Source organism: Coloeus monedula (genome assembly GCF_965178545.1).
Source record: "Coloeus monedula genome assembly, chromosome: 5".
NCBI lineage: Eukaryota > Metazoa > Chordata > Aves > Passeriformes > Corvidae > Coloeus > Coloeus monedula.
In genome coordinates this window covers 13,969,467-13,993,794 of record NC_138785.1, presented here as the reverse complement: position 1 = coordinate 13,993,794, position 24,328 = coordinate 13,969,467, and the positions used below count along the sequence as shown (strand labels likewise).

General features: G+C 42.1%; 1 protein-coding gene across 1 annotated transcript; it reads left to right on the top strand.

The window, feature by feature from the left end:
* Positions 1 to 14,324: 14,324 nt before the first annotated feature.
* SPARCL1 (SPARC like 1) lies at positions 14,325 to 23,414 on the top strand (the record flags this gene model as incomplete). The annotated part of the gene is made up of 10 exons (XM_082282439.1): positions 14,325 to 14,378; positions 14,506 to 14,559; positions 16,973 to 18,145; positions 18,852 to 18,921; positions 19,562 to 19,689; positions 20,244 to 20,364; positions 21,133 to 21,269; positions 21,716 to 21,864; positions 22,750 to 22,898; positions 23,386 to 23,414. 10 exons carry the CDS (start codon positions 14,325 to 14,327, stop codon positions 23,412 to 23,414), a joined length of 2,064 nt encoding a protein of 687 aa, XP_082138565.1.
* Between the last annotated feature and the right edge of the window lie 914 nt (positions 23,415 to 24,328).

Genomic DNA, 24,328 nt, shown 5'->3' with positions numbered 1-24,328 from the left:
AGCTCCTAACATCTCATTCAGAGTACAGTATCTTTCACAATCACTTCCTGCTCACAATTCAGCCCCTTGGGAGGTGAGAGCAATAAGTATTTGTAGATCACAAGGTGGAAGTGGAACAATAACACAGCCTTAACGTGAAAAGCTCTCTGCACCTTTCACCCTGTCCTCACTCCCACTCCAGCTGGAATTGCAGAGATCTGGAAAGCCGTGCAGCATCAGTGCTCTCAAGAAGGAAAATACAGCAGTGATCACATCAGTGAGCTCCTCAGGGTGACATAGGAGCAGCTGTGCTGTGTGTGTGGGTCAGGTGCATGTCTGTGTCCTGAGTCACAGCACCCTGATTTTTTGTTGGAGGGGAAAAAAACATCAGGAGGAAATGGCTGATGGAAATGATTGTATGAAACAGGCACTGCATGAGTGCAAACGGGTAATGCGGAGGCACAGGCTGCCCAGAGTGGGCAGTGAGGTCAGGGCAGGGCTGGCAGCTCAAGGGATGAAGATGTCTGTATGGAGTGCCAGACCCTCCTAGAAAGTGGTCAGCACTCCTCTGATTCCTGTACTGTCATTATGGCTCACTTGGGCTAAATTTATTGCTGCTCAGTGTAGATGGACAGGAAGCATTACCTGGGAGCCTGGAAAACTGGACAGACACCATTAATGCAGCTCTGACCAAGAGACTGGCAGCAATTTGGCTCATACCTCCAAAGGACATTTGAATCCTCAAAATCCTGATAACACTAAAAAAAATACCAGAAGGAACCAAAAAAAAAAACCAAACCCCCCAATAAACCCCCAAACTCCCCAGTACCAAAACCCAAGCAATGCCAAACAACTCACAAAACCAGAGAAGTCTCAACCCAACACAACCACAGAAAATAAAAGCATACCACATCACACATTCAGTGACTTTCATTTGGTTCACAATCTAACTTTCTATTAACTATTATTATGTGAGTGCTGTACCCACATCTTTCACAAATTCCATATTGCACAAGGGTCTATGTCATAGAAAAATTAAAAATCCCACAGAAGCTACTCTATATTATACAGGAATCTACATGCTTATGATACACCACTTTTCAGCAAGAAACAAGTATTAAATCCAAGGAGATGTTTCTTGGTTTTCTGTAGTTCTAAAAAGGGTGGTTAAATACTTGGGGGAGGGGTAGACCAAGCTTAAGCATTATAGCAGTGTTCTGAATATCAGAGCAACAAAGAAAAATCCACAGTTGCTTACTGGAAGTTATTTTCCTGAAAACAATACATGGGATTGTTGGTGACAAGCCTGTATGAGCACTCAGCCAGCAGCCAAAGCGCTCTGTAGGTGTGTGTGAGTAAGGGCAGGGAGTCTTTCCCTTCTGACATCCTCTTAAAGCACAGAGGCGTTGGGGCTGATGTGAAGCTGTGCACAGCTGACTTCCAGCACCCAAAAACAGAGCTCAGGAGCATCCCCACAGCACCTGACAGCACCCTCCTCTGATCCTGAGGCAGGGGTCTGCATTCCTGCTCCACTTTCACAGGGACTGCAGTAGGAATTGAAGCTGACTGCTTTTAAGACCTACATTTATGAGATCTTCAACTTATTCCCCCGGTAATCAGTTCACCCAATTCAGATACCAGTTATAAGGCTGGATCAAGTGCTCACTGTCAACACCATGATGACTTTAACACTCTTCCTTGTTTGACCTGTTGATGAATAAAGCTTTTTCTTCTCCCCTAGTTGTTCTTCGTAATATTGTACCAATCACCTTAAATGAGCAGCTGTAAATGACTGATGGAGTCTTACACAACAGCCTAATTCTGCTGGGCAAGTGTATTCACACTCTGTTAAACTTCCAGCAGAATTCAATGGTACACCTCAAAGGAGTTGCATACGTGTGATTGCACATGCCCATCACTACCTTTTGACTCAGTCTAGTTCCTCTTCACTATTCTTGCTGGAAATCTCTCTTGTTACTCAGTGCTTTTTTTTCTGAGTGCAGAATGCATACAAGAATATTGCACAGGAGATAAGAAGCAGGAATCTTAAAAAATGTTCATAAGAAATGAATATTGGATAAGCATTGACGCTTGTGCACAGAATTCGATTTTGCATAACCAGTCACAAACAAGAAGATGTGAAAATATGTTTGATAGGCAAACAGGGCAAACTGATGCAAACAGATGAGAGCAAGGTGCTGTCTGGGGAAGCAGGGTGGAGAGCAGGTGCTGCCTGTTCCCTACCTGCATGGTCCCACAGCAGGACCAGGAATGCAAAGCTCCCCTCCAACTGTTTTTAGTGACTTCAGAGCTCCAGTTATTGACAAAAGCTTTCCTGAGGGTTTCTAGTACTTGTGACTCCTGACATGTCTGCAAAGCCCGGCACTGCCTGCTCCAGTCACGTATGTAACTGTGCTGCAGGAGCAGCCCTGCTCTGCCCAGATGTAATTACATGGTACATGCTGCGGCTTTCTACGAGGAAGTGGCATCACCACCTCTGTCTTCCGCCAGGCTCCTCTCCAGAGGCAGCCCAAATGGGAATGCAAAGCCATGAAAGGACTTCCTTTGTCTGCCCAACCACGCGGGAGCTGGAGGATCCCTGGAAGAGTCACCCCAGCTTATGTGCCAGGGCATCCTTTACCTTCAGCAGGGTCTTGGCACTCCTTACTGAAGAAATCAGGCCACAAAAGCTGATCTGTCTCACCCATAATCACATCATCACTGTGGGTTTAAGAACTTCACTACCCAGCCCACGCTCAAATCTCACCCATGCCCACAGCCATCATCTCTTCATATGACTAATGTGCTCCAGCAGGTAAGCTCAAATCTTTTCATTCCCTCCAACCAAAAAATGAATGGAATAAAGGGAGGTCTCAGTTTGATTCACTTCCCCATTTTTTTTCCTTTCAATGAAACCAAAACCCAAAATAAAGCCAGTGTGAGCTGGCTGAGCATTAATGCAAACTGTGCACTCAAACAGGCATCATCAAACCCCACTCAGTTTTGGGATCTTTTCCAGAAAAGCCCATAATTTTCCATTAACAAACCCAGCCCTCGCTGTGCTGTACCAGGACAGCCCCACAGCCAACAAGGGGCTAATGGCCATGATCCCAGCACAGTGGTGCAGCACAGGGAAATGCTGCCATGATGCAGGTGTGGGATGCAGCACAGAGGGGCTGATGTGTGGGAGCAAGAGATGGGCATGGGCTGGGCACTGCAGACCCCTGAGTGATGCACAGCTCACCAACATTTGGGCCAAAACTTCTGGCTTTAGGGGGTAACAAAGAAACTAGAAAATATATAGTATTATTGAGAATTCTACGTGTAGAAATATTCCAAATTATTATCCTTTCTTTCCTTTTCTGTAACGGTTAGATCCTGAAGTGGTGGCCATGGAGATCTTGCTCTACACAATGTGGGGTGCTGCTGACAGGCTGTTCTTTAATGGCTGTGGATCTAAGGAGATGAATTTCTGGGGAAAAGCACGCAACACAGATCTCTGAAAGATGGTTCTTCCACACAAGTGCTTTGCTTGCTCCCAGTTTGGGTCCTGCTTCCCTCTGAGCACAGAGAGAAAGGCAACCGTGCTCACACAGGGAGAAGGTACAGCATCCTTCCCCTTCCCACTACCTCATCCCATGGCAAAACTATAATTTGATTCCTCTCTCCTCAGCTATTTTTGGATTTTTCAGCACTGAAATTAGCATAACTCATGCAGACAGGAAGTTGTTGCTACAGCACTGGAGAAGGGTGCTTGGAAATGAAAACCAGTCTTTGATCAGACTTTGATCAGTCTTTGATAAGAAAGTGATCTCAAAAACTCTTTTGATGAAAAATACCAAAACAGGCATATAAAAAAAGGCCTATCAAAAGAATGCTCTACACCTTTACTATCACTTAATTTAGGCAAAAGACAATGGGAACACTTTTATAGCTGTACTGCGTAATTTACCAAGAGTTTCTGCAAAGGCAAAGAAATAAACTAAGTTCTTTAAATAAAAGAACAAGAAAATTAAACAAATAGAAATGGAAGTTTTACTATGTGAGGCACATCTTGAATACCGAGAGTATATAACCAGACATGACCATCTGGAATCATCCAAGAAGCCTTCACTCAAAAAGTAATTTGGCACCCCCACAAAAGATGTGAGATGGATCTCTATAAAAATCCAAGGAGTTCACTGAGGATGAGACACAAATCTTAAACCAGCTCAACTACATCAAGCTTTCTCTAAACCCAAACCTTTGCCTAAAGAGGAAATGAGCTCATGTAAATGCCTTCTGAGTTTCTGGCGCTGGGGAACAAGAGACGAGGGGTATCTTACAGCAAGAGTGCTTCTCTCTCCTCACTCCTCCCTTCCTGACAGAAGGTCCCTGCCACCCCCTGGAAAGCAGGGCAGCATCCTGCTTATTGCCCTTCCAGCTCACCCATCTCATTGCCCCTTTGCTCCCCTCTCCCCAGTAGAAATCCAGAGCCCTGAGTGACCCCAAACAGGCATTGGGACTGCAGTGAAAGCCACCAGCCACCCTACCAGTGATATTTATCTCCCCTCAGTGTCCTGTTCCCTTCTTGTTTAGTAAATTTTGTTTTGAAATAAACATCTCTTCAAATTCCTTTCCCATCAGAAAACTGAAACGTGCTGGGCGTGGATCGCCTTCTAAAACTGCTCCCATCAGGTCATTCACAAGTGGTATTTTTAAACTCCTGGCTGGCCGAACAGCAGACACTGCAGACATTACACCCACCCACCCCCAGCCCTGTCTTTGTCTTGTGAGAGGCTGCAAGACATCACACATGCAGATGGCAGGTTTGATAGGAACCTGACCTTCGTGCTGGCATCAGTAACACACCCTCCTCGGTATTTATTTCTATTTGAGGAACAGGCAGTTGCACAAAGTTGAGGATGCATGCAGCAAGTGGAAAAACCTGAGTGAAGAGGGGAGCAGTCACCCAGGGCAGAAGCTGGGGACCAAAACCCTCCTGTGCCCTGCAAATCCTAAGAGTAGCTACCTGCTTCAGGGAAATGCCTAGTTGCCCTTAGCCAAGCCAAAATGCCCTAAGAGCTGCTGTCCCCAAGCTCCCAGGAGCAAGGGAAGCTCCCTGAAATGCTGGCTTGGAGGCAGGGTAAGACAGGCCCAGGAGCAGGATGGGTTGGTTTAGCTCTACAAAATCACACTTGGGTTTTGCTGATTTCTGAGCAAGACAGAGCCAGCATTAGAGCTGAAATAAGTCACTGACACACTATATGGAATACCAGGAAAACCAGGACCATGACAGGAGAGGGTGACCCTCCATGCTAAGACCATGCTGTTCCTGAAACAACAAGGAACATTAACTGCAATGTTGCACAATCCTTATGTCTCCTTATGGACAAAAGTTTTGCTGCTTGTCACAGAATCACAGAATCATTTAGGTTGGAAAAGACCTCAGAGATCATTGTGTCCAACCCATGGCCAAACACCACCTCGTCAACCAGACCACTGAGTGCCACGTCCAGTCTTTCCATAAACAGCCCCAGCGATGGTGACTCCACCACCTCCCTGGGCAGCCCATTCCAATGTCCAATAATCCTTTCTTGTGAAGAAATTCTTCCTAATTTCCAACCTAAAGCTCCCCTGGCACAGCTTGAGGCTGTGTCCTCTTGTCCGGTTGCTGGTTGCCTGGGAGAAGAGACCAACCCCCACCTGGCTACAGCCTCCTTTCTGGCAGCTGTAGAGAGTGATAAGGTTCCCCTTGAGCCTGCTCTTCTCCAGGCTAAACAACCTCAGCTCCCTCAGCCATTCCTCATCAGACTTGTGCTCCAGACCTTTCACCAGCTTCATTGCCCTTCTGACATCACCAAAGATCACAGCACATACTAAATAAACAGCCTTGACAAACTCTTTTGTGATTCTCAACGTGCTTTTTACATCAGATTCCCCATCACAAGTGAACCTGGCTTTTTTCCCCCACTTATATTTACTTCATGGTGCTCCCAAATGTCTGCAGATCCGCTTCGTGCGGCAGTCAGGTTGGAAATGCAATGAAATGGCACCCATCCATAATATAAAACTTGTTTTTCCCCCTGCCCTAAGATTTAATTCCATCTACACAGGCAGTTTTAAGGCAAGAACATCAGAAATTAGGAAGATGAGCCCCAATGAGTAGTCCCTGCTGTGTTACACATCCGTGAAAGCCTCTGGCCGCAGTGTGTGTCTGAAATGATTAAGTGAAATAACCACCTCCTCTTGAGACACACGTGGAGATTGTACAGCTTGTACAACACAAGTGTTTTCAGTAGAATTGCTCTTAAAATCCTCACACTGAACTTCATCTCTTTGCCTCATTATTAAAGCAAATGCACATCTGAATAATAAAAATAAAGCACATCTCTGCAGAACAGAAGGGTACAGGTAAGATCTTTTCATGTTTGAGCCATGTCTACCTCTTGCTGGCTTAAGGACTCTTCCTGCTCTTTCTTCCTTCCTCTTTTTAAGAATTTGGTTAAGAAAAGGGTTTGAATAATACAGACCATTAGCTGAGTCTGTCTGGCTGACGGGCAAAAATAGCCATCCCTCAGTCTGAGCTTTAAAATAGCTCCTCCCCAACAGGACTCAAATGTTCCGCGGCTGGGCAAGATGTTTATTTCTCTCCCTCCTTTTTAAACATTTAATTTCAACCTATGCAGGCACTGTGGTCAAGCATGACACAGCCCAGAGCAGCAGCTCTCAGGAGACAGGATGAGAGTCTCTAACACCCTGACTGCATCACAGACAAAGCCTGATATAGCAGCAGCACAGGGGCAGCCATGCCGGAGCCTTGGCCCCGTTTGGAGTCACTTCCCACACGCCAGAAGTGAGGCTCATTCCATACATCCAGGCAACAGGAGTCCTGCCTGGCACTTCTTGTCTTCCCAGGCATCATGAAAATCACAGGCAGATTTACATCCAGTAGAGCATTTAATGCAGGTAGAACAAGAAATAAAAAGCCACAATAGAGTTTTGACTAGCTGAGATTGCTGAAGTGTAATAAAGCAAAGGAATTGTGATGTGCAACTAGACAGAACTAGTGCTGTATGGAATAAAACGCTGATGATGGGGGGCTCCTGGGTTAGAGCAAAAAATAAACTGTGCAACCACATCTGTATTCAAGGGAACCTGTTTTTAGATGCAGAACTGACCAAGTAATAGACCAAAAACGTCACATAGGAAGAGTTTTAACTTTGTGTCTCTGTGATTTTTTAAATGTATTTAATGATAAGCTACACTTTGTTGAGATTTTTCACTAAAAACCTCTTGGGAGATAACTCAGTTTCAGTATACTCAGCTGCAGCTCATATGCATTTACTATTTTGCTCCAGAAATGCTTGCTAGTCTCGAAAGGACTCCAGGCATTGCTGGTATCTAATTGAGAAGGGCAGCCTTTAGTGTCAAAAAAGCTGTGCCAAAATTTTGTTTTTCAGAGTATAAAAACTTCACTCCAAATTCAGCACAAAGAGCCTCCAGAAGGCAGTCAAGTTTTCTTCCTTTTGAGGAAAGAAGAAAGCAGTAATGCATTAATATTACTTAGTCCAGAGGTTATGACATATATTTGAATATGTACACACCTATATTTTGTATTTACTATAATTATCAGTGGTTTATTTTCAGTAGGTAAGTTAATTTAGAAAGAAATGCATGCAAAAATACTTGGACAAACTTCCTGATCAAAATCTCTATCATAATGTACCTAAAGAGCTACAACTGATATTCTCCTGCCTCCCCTCAAATTAGGCACAGAAGGCCCCCCAACCCCCAGTATTCCTTTGGTGTGGCACAACTGAACAGAGCTGGTCAGAGGCACCAGCTCCCTCCTATTCCCAGCACTGTCTCCAACCAGTTTTTCTACCTTTCTCAAGAAAACTGAACTCCCCATGAAATGCCTCTGTAGTCCACATGAACCCTATCAATTATTTCCAGTAGGAAAGGACAAGCAGTACTTGCCAACATTTCCAGTAGGAGTAGCTACGGGCTGTGATCTTTTGAGAATCTAAATAATTTATACAGTTATCTAAATGAAGACCATTTCACAGGCTCATCAAAGGCTTCAGATGCACCTTTTGTTAAGGAAGTTACACCAAGACTTCCCTAAATTCCCTGATCAGCTGTTAATGGCTAAGAGGCAACCAGGGATGTGCTTAGAGCCCTCTCAACACCACCTGGCAGACTGTGATCTTCACCACCTGGGACTGCACAGCACACACACATCAGCACTGACTGTAGTCAGACTCAGTTTCACATCTGCTTGTTGTTTTGTGGTTCTTTTTGCTCTTTTTTTCCCTCTGTAGTAAAAGGAGAAAAAGCATAGATACATAGCTAGGTATTATATCATTGATATAATACCCAGTATAGGTGCACAGTTTCTTTATCTACACTAAAACACTTGAGTTCCAACTTGCTTACGCATTTTCATTTTGGGGTAAAGCATATTTGAATGACCAGTCAAACTTTATTTGTAAATCAGAATGAGCACCAAGGTCAAAATTTACCTTACATTTTTAAAGCCTGTAAGCTGAACCCTTGTACATGGTCTGGAAGTGGATGGCTCAACACCACTCTCTTGTGGGCAGAGACCTGAACCCTCTGGCTGGACTGAGCATGCAGAGGTGCTGACAGCTCCAATAAAAACAAGTATCTTTTGAGCCTAACTCCATCTCCCCCACAGTCTGTCAGACCCACAGATCTTTGCTGCCAGAGAACACAATGCAAGACAAGCATATGAATAAATGTAACGCAAAATTCTCTGAGGTTTTGCTCTTCTTCCTTTGTTTAAAGTGTCCTGTTTAAAGTGTCTTTTTTAGCAGCTGTCACAGTGAGACAGATACAGCAAATTTTTTCACCGCCCTGTACTCATCTGTCTTCTTTCTTCTGTGTTTAATCTTTCTCTATTGTTTGTTGCATATCCTCCCTTTCACTTAGCTCAGCAACTACTTGGCTACCCTCTTCCCCCCATGCATTACCTTGATGGCACAGCACCTCTTTCTGGTAACAGAACTACTAATCCACCACTGAAAATGTTTCCAAAAAGCATACAGCCTGGCACACTGAGGCTGGCTGAGGATTGGAGCACTAGGACTGATGGCCCCAAGTCAAGCTCAAGCCTCCTGGAGACATAGGAAAACAACCAGAGATCTTCTCAACTGAAGCATTTTGTCACCAACGTGAAGCTAGAAAATATTGTTTAATGAAATATTCAATAAATATGTAACAGCTCTGCTAAACAATGTATAATCCCTCAGTGTTTTCAAAACCTGAACATTTCCTCCCCCCTTCCCTGTAAGTCCCAAGAAAGCTGTTTAAACACAGAAACAGGCAAAGCCTACAAATCACATACAGTTTTCCAGTAATAACCCTCAAACACCTACAAATTTCTGCTTCAAGTTTCTGCACAGTTCTTCACAGTCTGGGGCCGGTTTTTTGTGAATTAAGAACTTCAAGGCAACGTTATTAGTCATTATCAGAAAATCTTATGACAAAAAGAGTTAATATTTAGCTACCTTAAAATTAACATTGGTGTACTTGTCCTAATTTCTGGGGAGCCACCTGAACAGTTTTCTTCTATCAGCTGAGAGTCCATCCCTATCTGGAATATTGAAAAATCACGGGAGAGCCACTTAATCTTTGATAACCCAGTAAAGCTAATCTGATGGTACAGCACAGCACACAACAAAGTTTTGAATAGATAAAAGCAATCATCTTTTCAGCATGCACAACAAAAGAAAAAACAAACGGGAAGTTCTAACATATCCCCACTCCTTTCAGACACTGACTGGCTGACAGACCAGCACAATTTCAACTCCAATAGGCATGAATTAGTTTCCAGGCAGAGAAGCAGAGATAAAAGGGGAAAGGATTTAAAGAATTTCTCATGGGCTTTTGTCAAAGGGGGTTTTTTCTGCTTGGTCTACAGAACGAGGGCTGAGCTGTGATTTCAGGCTCTTTTTTTCTTGTTTTTTTAAATTAACTATGAACTTCACAGTTGGCCACATAAAACATGGTCAATTTTTGTACATTTCTCATTGCATCTTGTCTAATCAACACCCAATGTCTATTACCTTTTTGGGTGAAAAGAGCAGAAGCCACTAAAACTGAAACTTTAAAAAGAATCATATTAAAATATTATCTAAAGTGACTGAATTTTCAGCATTTGCATTACAGTTCTTACCATTCACACACTTCATTTCATTTTGCTTCAACCTCTCTTTCAGTCATGTCAACACAATATGTAAAGTGTCCTCCTTAGGAAGAGAGGATATTGGCAGAATGGGGAATTTGAAGCTGGAAGTGCCTCTGCTCTTACATTGGTGCATCCCCCCCCACTATTTCTGGACAACCTCCCAGAAAGTATTCCAGTTCAGGTGGAACATTTTATGGAATAATGAGATGAGAAAAAAATAAAGAACAAACTCATTAACGTTTGCAGAACCAAAAGCCACAAAGGCTCTGCTGCAGAGGCTCACAGAGGTTTCCACACTCCTCACCAGCTCGCTCTGTGCCGTTGCTATGGCAGACAGGCAGCACAGCCATGGCAACAGCTTCCAAATAGCAAACTCCTCAGAGTTATGCAAGAGTCTCCAACCAATACTGGGTTTTACATATTTAATTCAGAGTTTCTACCTTTTTGCAGGCTTACACACACCATATGCAGCATACTGAAACAACAGTGGGCAGTTTAGCAGGGACTGGCATGCCCTGTGCTCCACTTTCCCCGGGCCCACAGTGTGGCTGCCCCAGCAGATCCCTTAGTTCAGCTCTTCTGGGAGCAGCTGATGCAGCAGGAACTCTTGCACCCGCTCCCTTTGGCTCCCCTCCCTGCACAACACTAAATATGTTCTTCCCACACAGCCGCTGAGCTCCACTGGCCCGCAGCCCATGAGCACTAAATTGTCTTTCTGATTCAATTAATCCAGCAGAATTCCACTAGCCCATTGCCCCCACCTCATCCCATGGAAGCCTAGGATTCCTTGTTCCACAAAGACCCAAAGAGTACCATCTTCCCTCACTGAAGCTTGCAGCAGAAGGCATCTGCTGAGAGGGTCTGTTTCAGACACCAAGTACATCTCAGGAAAAGCAGCAACATTTTGCAAGGCTCAAGGATTTCCAGTACATCAGTGGCAGGCCAAGAAGGAGCACCTCTTCTACTGATATGGTACTGTTTCTTCTTTTTTCTTAATTAAAAATTTAGAATGCTTTGTATCTAACCCTCTGCATTTTTTTTTCCCACCTACTGCAAAATAGCTGAAGCTTTCATACAGTATCATCTATTCTAAGGATAACACATTTCAGATGTTTCTGTCTAGAACAGAAAGAAGCGTCCTTTGTAAGAGAAAACACTGTGTAGTTACTGTGTTGAGGAAGACAACCCTTATCTTACTACTGGGATAATTATTTTTCCAGTGATCTTGCAAAACAATAAAGCATTATGGCCAACGAGCCAAGAAAAGTACACACCTCCTTTGGAACTTTGCTCCAGCTGAAAGCCACAGTGCAACCTAATTTCCCAACACTTCAACAATCTCTTGAAATACCAGTTTAGGAACCTTAGTCCAAGAGACAAGGCCAAAAAACCTGATTCATCCTTTTTTTCTCATATTGGAGAAGAGAGAGAGAAACTCTGGCTGGTCTTGGAGGAGCCTTTCAGAAATGTGTTAGTAGAGCTAGTGAAAACATGTACCAATCAGGGAGCCCCTGAAAGAAACGCAGATTCTGGGAGAGGACAAAACCCACCAACTAATATCAAAATAATTCTGCCTAATAAGTAAGTCTCATTTTCCTCTCCTCAAATTAAATCAAAGCAGCTCATTTTGACTTGATCTGATCTTAAATTACAGAGAGCTCTGGGTAAAAAGAATCCCAAAACTGTAAAAACTCAGATCTAAACAAGTAGAAAATAGAATGAAATGGTAGAAGGGAAACGTAAGAGATTAAACAATTAACATTAAGTTAATGTGAATTTTTGTTTAAAAATTGTTTTAAAAAGTTTGTTTAAAAATTGTTTTAAGATGTCCTGAAATACTCTTGGTTTGGTTTTGATTTGTTTGCACTCAGACATCAAGGACTTATGCCTGATGGCTTTTGCAGCTGTAAAACTGGCAGCATCAGAGGGATAAAGTCTCATTAGCTGCTATTTGCTGGTAGAGAATGAGTGAAATAGTTTTATGCTTTAATATTTATTTTCTTATTGTGATTTCTTCTTTTACTCAGATCAGATACCTGCCTCAAACTCTGCCTTTTAGTTGTATGTGTGTATGCACATAAACCAGCTTCTACGTGTATAATGTACTCATGCTCTCACAGGGGCTTCTGAAACAGACCTACAAACAGGAATGTGCTGTACCAGTTGTAATTTAAGAGTATCACACTTATGTTTTTACTAAAAAATCATGTCATTGATGAGTATTTCAAGTGACTGTTGACACTATTAGAATGGCAGCCCTGTAGCCTCCTGCCACCAAAACCTTGCCATGCAAACCCAGTACTCCTAGTTAGCATTGCTTGCTCAATAACCCATGTTGAAGTATTGTTAAATTCCTCATTTCTTGGTCAAAAACCCCACCATACTCAAGAAAATTTCCTATTCACATTTTGGCTAAGTTTTCCTACAGATTCTCCTGCAGAGTATAATGACTTCATCTTCCCAGGGAGATGTCTCCCTGCTTTTAAAAATAGCTTCTTGTGTAATTGCTCCTCTCTGATGATTCTATTAAACTTATATGTTACAAAAGCTTGCTTTTAAGAATTCTCTTCCTTAGGACATATTTGGAAATTAAAGCAAGAATGAAGTGTCTTCCCACTTAAGATTTCAGTGTAAAATAAAGAAAAAAAAAATCTCACAATGCATCATATAACACTTCATTCAGTGTAGTCAGGCTTCCCTAATAATTCAATACTTATTCAAGACTTGTGCTTCCTGTGGGCTGCTGTGGGCTTGCTACTACTAAGAAAAGAAAATACAAAAGCCCTGTCCTGTCACCTTAACTCAGATTTGTTCCAACTGTTTTTTCATTATTTGGACAAAGGCAGGAGAAGCAACTTTTACAGACAGAGACACAAGCCAAATTAGAAAACTGCAATTATAAATAAAATACAACATGCAGAACTTTTCATTTATAACTCTTAAACTAGTTCACCAAAACAAATATGACAAATGGAAGTTTTTACAAAGGAAACTCAGTTAAGTGACATGCCCAGATCTGTGTTGCTCACCAGGAACAGAAAAAAACAGAAATCAAGCCTACCTGACATTCAGATCCTTCTTTCCTCAGTCACTTGCCAGGCCTTCAAAAAGCACAGTACACAGTTTTTAGGGCTTTACATGAAATTGGATTGTTTCCCTGCATTTCTGAGAAGTTGCCTGCATAACCCTCAGTCTAACAACACTTGCCTTGATCTGAACTGACTGCCCATACCCAGCCCAGTGAGGCATTTTGCGTATGCTCATTAATGGCTTTTGTTGTATTCTGCCTTTCCCTCTGAAAACATCTTAGACAACTAACTGTGAATGCCAAAGAGATAATAGATAATTATTCAAGAGGTAGTTTGGAGACTGAATGAGCTAACTGCAAGAAAAAATGGATTGCATACTAGATATGCCCCACTAATGAGTATTTTGATCCTCATTAACTGAAAGATGATGGCATTAAACAATGTTTAACAGAGGGATCTTCCAAAAGATCTTCTTTCTCAAAGGATCTTCCAAATTGTCACTTTGAGTGACAATTGCTGAGAAAACACAGAAGCAGGACTGCATCCAAAGCAGGACTACACCCATTCTTCAAGCAGCCTGGGCAGACCTTCTGAGCTTGGAGACCTGCTGAGCAGAACTTCACCACTTAATTCTTCCTACCAGACACAGAGGGGAGCAGCCAGGAGACACCTCAGCCATAGAGATGCCACAAGCAGACACTGCCTCAGAGTTCAATAAAATAGAGGCATTTTTCACAAGGTGGTATCTCAGAGGAGTGGATAAATACTCACAAGTATTTGTAAGCATTTAAATACTCAACCGATGTCACAACTCTGCCTTTCAGTAACACCCACTGGAGTTTGTGAGTGCAGCCTACAGCTTAATCCCTGTCAAAGAACTGAGACCAAAGTGTCCTCCAGTTAAGCTGGTGTAACATCTGAGTTTACAGGACACTGCATGGCAATTTTGTGGGTCTCCAGACTAAACAAGTTACAGCAGCCACTGCACTGCTTCCATCAGTCATTTCTAGGTCATTATACCAAATCCTAACTTGTTTTGTTTTCATGTTTCTTGCAGAAAGGAAACTTCTAAGCCTTAGCCCTGTACCATTTACTGTTGTCCTCTATGAGATCTGGAAAGCATGAAGGCTGTAGCTCTCTTCATTTGTCTTGTAGGACCAATTTTTGCTATTTCAGTAAGTCCTCATCATGCTACTATTACCAGGCACTTAATTTCCCATTCTGAGAACATTCTATGTTATCCCACTGACCTGTACAAGATTTTTATGGACATGCAGATATTCATATATTTGTCTTTTTCAGACCCATCCTGTAAACCACAAGCTCAGAACTCACAGACAGAAGACTCCAGAAAAGGTACTCTTCTTGTTCTTTAAATAAGAAGTAACATTATTCATCTCAAATATAAAAACACATTAGTACATACACACTGGTTGGCAAATTGATTTATGTTAAAAAACTTTAGGCCCTCTCACCCCAAGAATTAGTGCCAAGTATCTCATGCCTTGCATATTAAATGATTGCAAACAGGACAAAATCTAAAGCTCAAAATGGAAGTTTCACTTATTGACAAAATTACCTTAAATTAATCCCCACATATCATCATTACCCATATTTGTACAAGCAATAAGCTCCAGTTACAGTCAAACTGTGGTACAAACAGCTCCAGTACAGGAGGAGGATGACATCCTCAATTTATCACACCAGGTGATCACATGCAGTCTCAAACATATAAGAATTTTAGCCAATGTATGTTTCATTATTCACAGTGCAGAGCATTAGACACAGCTTGTGCTGGCAGAGCACTCTGTGGCTGACGAGCCAGATGCCCTGATGGCAATGAGACAGAGGATTTCACCAGCCCTCCCTATGCCACATATGTATGCTAATGACAGAGCCCACAGTTTTGCATTCACGGCTGACCCAAATTAAAATGCCTTTTTATTGCACTCTTCTGGTGAGCCTCTGTGGCTCAGACACAATGGATCTTGGCTCCAAGCCATTGGATGTGTCAGAACTACTAAACTCAGGTCATGCTCTGTGGTAAGAGATTCAAAATCCCAACTGTTATCCTAACCTTTTTGTTATTTTTAATTATAAACAATACCCCACTCTGTAGAGCCTTCCAGATACATTTCATATCAATCCAGATGGTGCTCTGCACTATGAAAAACAAAAAATTAACTTTTCCTAATGAACTACCCAGCTGAAGAAATGGTATAAACATCACTTTGTAGCCCACAGCTGTCTACCAGAAATAACGCACAGAAGACACTTGCATCGAAACAAGACCTTGCAATAGCCCATGAATCATCAGTTCCAAGTGTGTGCATCATCTATCAAAGGCCAGTTCTCCCCCACAGTGTCTAATCACAGATAGTGACTGAAATTTGCCCAAGTTCCTTCATGAGCACCCAAGTTCCTAAGAGCTGATTTTATCCAGGTATAACAGAAAGCAGCATCTGGAAGCCATCTCCAGGCACATCTCTGCAGAACAGGTGCAGGACAAGGCTTCCTGTCAAGACATGAGCCAAATCTTTCTCAAACTGCTGCTTCAAACACAGGCACCCACAACAGACAATCTTAAAGACTGTTTGGCCTTGTGTCTTCTGAATCTGTAGAGCTTTGGAAAAGCTCCACCCTGAATTTCTGTTAGATTTGAGCAAACATAGGATCTTCCCTTGAAAAAGTTAGAGTTAGATCAGTTGGAACAGATACAGTGAATATATTTTCCAGTACTATTCCCACATCAGCAAGGACACCAAGCAAAATGCAAAACATTAAGATACCACTTTGACATTCCTTTGACAGGAAATAGGATATAGCTGATCTACAAGAACCTAATTAATACTTCCAATCCTACCTTTAAAAAAAAAATTGTATAAGTATTTGTGAGTGGAGTGTTTGTTTCCAAGCAGTCATAAGACTGCCTAAACTAAAGGAAAAGCTATTCCAGCAACTTGGGTGCTGAGAAGGACCATTCTTCCCAAATTAAACCCCCCAAAAGCTTTAAGAAAAATCAGCACCAGGTGCTATATTGCTGTAAGCAATAAGCAACACCGAACATGCAGAGGTGTTGTTCAGAAGTACACACAGCAGCAGAAAGGTAATTGCTGAGGCAAGACCTGACAGTCATTTTAGTACCTGCTTTCTAAACATCTATTGTTGATCTTATGATACAGTGATTGTCACCACACACAATAGTTCCTGGTGAGTTCAGCCAGGAAGCAATGATGTATCAGACTCAAAGTAGATGAATATATGGATTATGAAATCAATGCAGGGCACTCCTCAGGAATTACTATCACGACACCTTGTGAAAGGTGCCCTCTCTTCCCCTGCTCCTCTTTTCCCAAGTCCCTTATTTTTCCCTTATCTGTGTAGGAAGTTATGTTTCACCTCCCCCTTCTCTGAGGTAAGTGATAATTACTGCAGCCTACAAGCGCCTGGAGTTATGACTAAACCACTAATTAAGCATTTTGAGATTTCACAAGACACCCATATGCACCTGTCTCTGAAACAGAGTTGTATAGACCTCTCCAGAAACTCCAGCACTAAAAGAAGGGACAGATAAACAGATTTGCTGAGAAAGAGAAGGGACATCAGCAGTGAATTTCGTGCTCTGGGCTAGTTTAAGAAGAGCACATACAAAGAAAACAAATAAAGCATGCCATGCTTTGCAATACAAGGCAAAAATAACACTGCATCAACTTCAAATAAAACCTAAGATTTATTAATCTCCTTGTTATTTTTAAAAATTTTTTTAAAGAGTGAATATATTCACCCTGAAGCCTCAAAGGAAGAGAACACAGGGTATTTAGACAAAGGTGATTTTCTGCCCAGTCACAGAAGCTTAAAACCAGCGGTATCAGTACCAGGCACTGAATACAGGGATGAGCCCCAGACCATTAGGAAACAAGGAAGAACTGGGAGCGAGCATCAAGTGAAAAACAGCCTGAAAAGCATCGATTTCCTTGCACTGCACAATAAACCAGGTTTGGCTTCTGATAACCAGGACAGTGACTCTGGGAGCAGCGGCAGAGAGCAGTCCAGCTCTGAGCATGACCAGCTCAGGAAGCATGAGAAACATGGGAACACGGCAAACCGACACCTTCCAGGCCATGCAGAACACCTAGTGGGTGATTTCAGCCTTCATCATGAGCATAATATGTGGAAATATAACAAAAATGCTGTTGGCCTGCCTGAAAAAAACAGTGAAAGCGATGAAGACGCAAGTATGGAAGAAGAGGACGAGGAACGGGGTGAAGACACTGATTACAGAGACAAAAAGCACAAAGGCCACCAGACACATCAAGGTGACCGATACAAAAGACAGCAACATGAGAACAGCATGCAATCAGATGAACTCCTGAGAGATTCCAGCCAAGCAACCCGGAAAACCAAGAGACACAGAGAGAAATTTGACCTAGAGGAAGAAGAGAGGGAGAACAGCCAGAAGAAGTCCTATAAAGAAGAAATCCCCCTCTCTCAAAAAAACCATAATGACGATCAGGATGGCAAACAGCAAAGTCAAGAGAGAAAAGACAATATTCAAGTGAACTATCCGAGTGACCATGACACAGTGGTGAAAATAAGAGATGAGGAAGACAGTAATGATGATGATGATGGTCATGACAGTGGTGACATTGATGGTGAGGAGTATCTCAGCAACACCCGAAAAGAAGCAGCCTATGAGGAAGAGGAGAGAATCCAGAGTAATGACCAGGAGAGCGTCAGTACCGAGCCTGAAGGGGATGGAACCACTGAAGATAACACTGCAGTTCATAGAGAGACTGAAGATTACCAAATTGCCAAGATTAAAGACCTTGCTCACTCTGAACAAGATGATTATGATCATGAGCCACCTAATTCTGACAACAAGCAACAACTGAAAATGAGTAGCTCTGTTCAGAGCATAAATTCAATGGACAGTGAAGATAAGGTAAATTATCTTTAAAATAAAATTAGACTACTACAAAAAGGGGGAGAGGGAGAGAGGGACCAGTTCCAAATTTAAATTCTTGATGATTGAAATGACATGTTGGAGAAAAACAGATGTAATAAGTTATTAATATGCAGAAGTTTCATCTCCCCTTTTATTCACTATTCCTCTGGTTCACGCTGTGTCACTGCACACAGAGCATTTAGGTGAGTTGGACCAGGAGGGAAGTGAACACCATTCATGTAAGACCTCCAGCCCCATGGGGTGTGTAATGAAACACACAAATAAATGCAGATACACAGATACAAAACCTGAAACCCAATCTCCAGCTTACTAAGACCGCCTGTTCACTCCTCTCTCACAAAGATTTTAAACACTACTACACAAAAGTGAACAGCTTGGAAAGGCAGGACTACAGTCCACAGAATAATTACAAGAAACTCAGGCCTTACCAAGCTCCCATTTCTCTCTCTCTCCACCTCCTACTCTTATTTTTTTCCCCAAATAACAAGAGCATGTTAATACTACCAGAGGCTTTATGCTCTTCTCACACATTTTGCATAGCAACCTCTCTCTGCTTCAAGCAGAGCAAACTGTGCCTCAGTCAGCTCTATATTCAGACCTGAGAAAATTTTGTCCAAGTTTTTTTTTTTTTTCTTCCCAAGATTCACCACAACTTTCTGCTTATGCCTCTGTGACTGTGCAGGTTAAGACTACAGGCAGTTCCCATGGCAAGATGGAAAGTGTCAGCAACAGGAATCAGGAGGCTCTCCTAGGTAAGATAAGCCCCAAGCAAAGCTGTCATGTAACGCCCAGCTCTCTGCAGCTAGGAAATCTGCTGGTCTGCATTTCTTCTCTGCCTTTTGCAGCATGGGATTTCACGTGACTGAACTGTGCTTGTGCCTAATCCTGTGTTCCCAGAGAATCCCTTCCATATTACCTTGAATTTAGTAATTTGTTTGTGAAAAACATTTGTAGGCAGTGCACAAATTTTTGTGTCAGTTACACAGAAATGGGAATTACCTTGCACTGAGAGTTTTCAGTTTCAGAACAGTAGCTTGGATTCAAGTAGGAGTGGGACAAATGCCAGTACTTGATTCAGCAAAGACAGATGGGATATGTTTCACCAAAGGAAGCTGGAAGTGAATGTTAGTCCTTACAGAAGAAACAGCTTTTTGTGAGAAAATTATTTCCCCATCCAATTCAAACCTGGGACTGCTAGAAGCCTCACAAAAATCCTCATTTAAAGTTTGGCTTGTTTTATTCAATACAAGATCCAACTTCATTTCAACAAACTTAAAAATGCACTTGAATTTCTTGGTGAATATTGGGCTGTGTTTTGCTTTGGCTATCAGTAGTACCTGACAAACACTTGGCTTCATCCCATCAGCTGTAACAGTCCCTCTTTCCTGCTAGGATTGCTAGACCCATGTCATAACTTCCACTGCAAAAGAGGCAAAGTCTGCCATGCAGACAAACAAGGGAAACCCCACTGCATTTGCCAAGATCCTGCTGCTTGTCCTCCCACCAAAGACTATGAGCATGTGAGTATTTCACCCAGTGCACAGGACTGGGAAAAGCCACCTAAAGTGTTCATAAGATAACATTCCCCTGCTGTTATTTAGAATGATTCTACCCTAAAGAGCATGCAAGTGAGTTTGAATGATTCCAGTAGTTGCAAAATTAAGTATAAAGCACCCAAACACACTGACTATGGCTTGAGAGCAGTATGAACCCATGTAACTACACAGCAACTGACTTACTCCACTCAGTCTCAGGGATCGCAGCTTTTCCCTGTCGCTAAAAGTTTCATGTACCCACTTTGTGGTTTAGAGCATGTGCTGAGTACTACCACATATTGAGTGAAATAATCCCACAGCATCTCAGAGGCTATATTACAACCACTAAAATAAACTCAGGTGTTGCAAAACTGGGCATGCAAGTACAGACAACTAATTCTCACGTGGGCATACAACTAATATTTCCAATACTTCTGATCACGTGTACTCCCCGTGGGCATTCACCACATGTTAATGATGCTTTTATTTTCTCAACACAGCGGTGGGGGTGGTGGTTTTGTTTTTCCCTCCTCCTCTAGGTTTGTGGTACGGATAACAAGACTTACGATGGCATATGTCAACTCTTTGGCACCAAATGTCAACTGGAAGGGACAAAAATGGGCCGCCAGCTGCACCTAGACTATATGGGCTCCTGCAAATGTAAGCTTGTTTTTCTGTGAAGAATTCACCTAGGTATAAAGAAGCAGTAGCCTTAACCCATCAGCCAGCCCTAAACTACCTTTATTCTTGTAATTTGCCACTTGTGCATCAATTATCTGCTAATTAAGACCTCCAGAACCTAAGCATGTTTAAAAAGTATCTGAAACCTAGACATCTCTCCTGTGCTTACACCAATTGTTGCTGACCTTATCTTCCCCCTACACTGTCTTACATGTTCCTGTTGCTACAGCCTCTGAAGATTTTGTAAATCCTTGACCAGAAAAACAGTGTTTGCAGAGTGTTAGTAAATGAAAATGTCCATCTCTAACTCCCATGGAAAAAAAAACCCCAACAAACAACAACCAAACTTAGATGCCACATGCAGAAGTCAGGATCTAAAAGCCAGAACTGATTTCCAACCTCTTCACGTGCTGCATATGGTAGAAGGAAAGTGCTTTCCCAGCCAGAATACTCCTTTTCTGTCAAAAATTCTGCTTTCATGCAACTGACTGGTAACAGCTCCACTGCACAACTATGCTCAGAAGCTGCCCGGATATATAAAAGTTGGGTTTTGCACAACTGGTTAAGCACGTGCACAAAAACCCTGTAGATTTATAACTGAACACATTAGGTGCATTCACAATTTTATGTATTAACAGTTCTGTCAATTTTAACTGGAAGTTTGATAGTGAGATCCCAAATCTCAGAAATGCTCGAATAGGGATTAAACAGATGACTTGCTAACAAAAGCTTTCCTCTTTGGCACAGACATCCCGCCCTGTACTGATTATGAAGTGGATCAGTTTCCCCTCCGGATGCGAGACTGGCTTAAGAACATCCTTGTCCAATATTATGAACGTGACCTGAACACTTCTGGGATTCTGACTGAAAAGCAAAGGAATAAGGTCAGCAATCCTTTTCAGACAAAACCATGCAGTTACATGGACCAGCCCAGAACATCTCATACTAAATGGTACAAATTAGATGACTTCTGAGATGGTTTATTTCACAGCAAAACATGAGTTGCTTCGCTCAGGACAGAAGATGTGATAAAACTGGTTTAATCTCCTACCAAGCCAAGGCTACCAAGCCGAGTCTGACAATTAAGCCACAAGAATTTCACTCCCTTTCTAGTTACTGCCAAAGTTAACACGGACAGCAACAAAAATCTCCTGGACCACCTGAGGCAAGCTTTTTGTGCTGTGTATGGTCACAAACACTAAAATCCATTTCCTCAGTGGTATTTTATTATCAAGTTTCATTTCTCCCAAACACCTTCTTGCCAGATAGTTCTCTTCAGGACAGATCTTCATTCCTAAACAAAAAATAACAATTTCTGTGTTATGTTCAGGTCAAAAAGATCTACCAGAATGACAAGCGCCTTGTGGCTGGTGACCACCCAGTTGAGCTGCTCCTGCACGACTTTGAGAAAAATTACCACATGTATGTGTATCCTGTGCACTGGCAGTTTCACCAGCTTGATCAGCACCCGGTTGACAGGTAAAAAAATATTTGTGGTTCAGTTCTGATTTGCCAATTAAACTCAGGCTGTTTTACTTTTCTAAACCCCTCAAAGGATTCTCTACATATAGAAACCAGTATCCTCCCCCTTTCTAACACAGAACTTTTTTCCTCATTGTTTTCCTGGTCGTGTCCTAGGTCAGAGCCTGCTATCCTCTTGCCTTGCATGATAATGTAGTACACTCTAAGCTCTACAGTGTCTGAATGGCTACTAATGCTCTCAGCCAGGAAGAAATCCTGTTATTACTGAAGCTAAGAGCAAAAGGCTAAGTACAGAGGACAGAGCCCTGGCAGCAAAAATCCACTAGTGAGGTATCCATAGTTTTCAACTAACACCACAGAGGTCTCTCAGTTTAATGAGCAGATACAGTCACAGTCCAGAGGAAGCCTCCAGCTTCTGAGAACGTGACTCAGATTTCAAGCTTTTGGTCATATCACTCAGTGATGGGATCCATTATTTCCAAGTTCAGACCTTCAATACCTAGGGACAATCACACCTACTGCTTTAGAACACAGCTAAGCATTTTTGCAAGCTTGATCTCCTGAGGATTAAGAGCAGAACTCCACAAGTGATGAGTAGTGAGCAAGTCGCTCCTTGCAATACTTGTAATTACTACACAAGTAATACTTGTTCTAGGAGAAAAGATCTTAGCAAACAAACATGCAGCAGAAGCATTTTAGTTCATCAGATATTAGATATCTTTATAGTGACCTGGGACACATTCACTACAGCAGCACCATAGCAAAATCCAGTGGGGCATCTCTGATAAAGCCATCCTTACTGTCTTCTACCTTAGATCACCTTTGATAATCCTGCTGATTTATTAAGGAAATGCAGCTCTCCATATCTGCTCTTTCTTTCAGATTATTAACACACTCAGAGCTTGCACCTTTGAGAGCCTCCCTTGTTCCCATGGAACACTGCATAACCCGTTTCTTCCAAGAGTGCGATGGAGACCAGGACAAACTCATCGCTTTGAAGGAATGGTGCCACTGCTTTGGGATTAAGGAAGGTAAACCTAAAAAAATAGGCAGATGCACCTGACAGAATGTTCCCATCAAGAAAATTACTCAGACCTCAATGTAAGGCGAAGAAATTGTAAGTAGAAGCTCATGGCTACTGTGCTGGGAGGAAAACAGAACAGTAATAACAAGACTGCAAAAGGTCAGCAGGGTTAACAACATAGCACAGGTTAATCCCAGAAGAGTTACATGACAGAAGGCATTTGGCCAAACAAGCAGACTGAAGAAATGAGTTCAAAATCTTACTAGCAAGTCCCTAATTTTAAGTGGAGGCTGATTCTTGTCAGAAGTCAGACACACGGAGCTTCACAGAATTCTCTCAGCTCTTCTGATGACAATTTACCAGTCATAACACACATATACTTCTGCCAGTTGATTGCTCATCCATAGCATCAGTCACCTTATTGACAGTGATACAGCATAAAAATGTCTCTTTGGTATAAAATGTCAATAATGTTTTCTTCTTCTTTGTTGCAGGGGACATAAATGAAAATCTCCTATTCTGAACCCGGCTGAACAAACTCCCAGTTCTGTACTAAAATCAGTGAATCCTGCTTACTTTTGTAATTAACAGCTTCACAGCTTTCAAGAAAAAGGTGGAATAAGGTTCACTGAATTCTTACCAAATAACAAAAGTGCAGAAAATTTCTACATTCATTAGCAGCAGCAAAGTTTAACTACTTCAATTGGTTCATAGCTAAACAACCAGTGTTTTCCCCCACGTGTACCCATGATCTCTCTGAACCAATGAATACTACTAACCCAATGACTAAGCCGTTCACAAAACTCCTCAGTAGAATTATAGAATGTAGATTTTACTGCACACTGAAATGGGACTTGTTTCCTTTATTTACTGTATTGTCAGCTTAACACTCTGCAGAGAAGTCTCCAATAAAATAGAAGTCTACTTGGAATATGGGTTTTGTCAGAACTTTGTCAAAGAAAATTCTATTTCTTTCACCATTGCCCATCTTTTGCTCACCTCAAAAGAGGCACAATTTAAGAATAAAAAAAGCCAGGACAGCATGTGATTATTCCCGAATCCCATAAATTTGTGATCTTAAGGTAAGCATTTCACTGAAAACACTCCAGGCATGTTCTGCTTTAAGGAAAAAAACCCCAAATGCTATTCCTACAAAGGATGATCAGCAAACACCTTTCACCTGAACCATGTCACCTCTCCAATGAAAAGAAGATGGAATTCAGAAATGCTATTTTGGTATCTTAAACAGTGGAAGTCCCCTCACCCCCTGCTAATCTGCTCTTGAACCAGCAAGGGCTGATAATTGTAGCTTAACACCAGCCTGATGCCCTGGCATACAATGAATTAAGCTGTGATTATTTTCAACACAAGAACTTCTTGCACAAAGCAGAGATTACTTCCCAGCAAAACCAGTTTCACTGCCAGTTTTTTTCCACC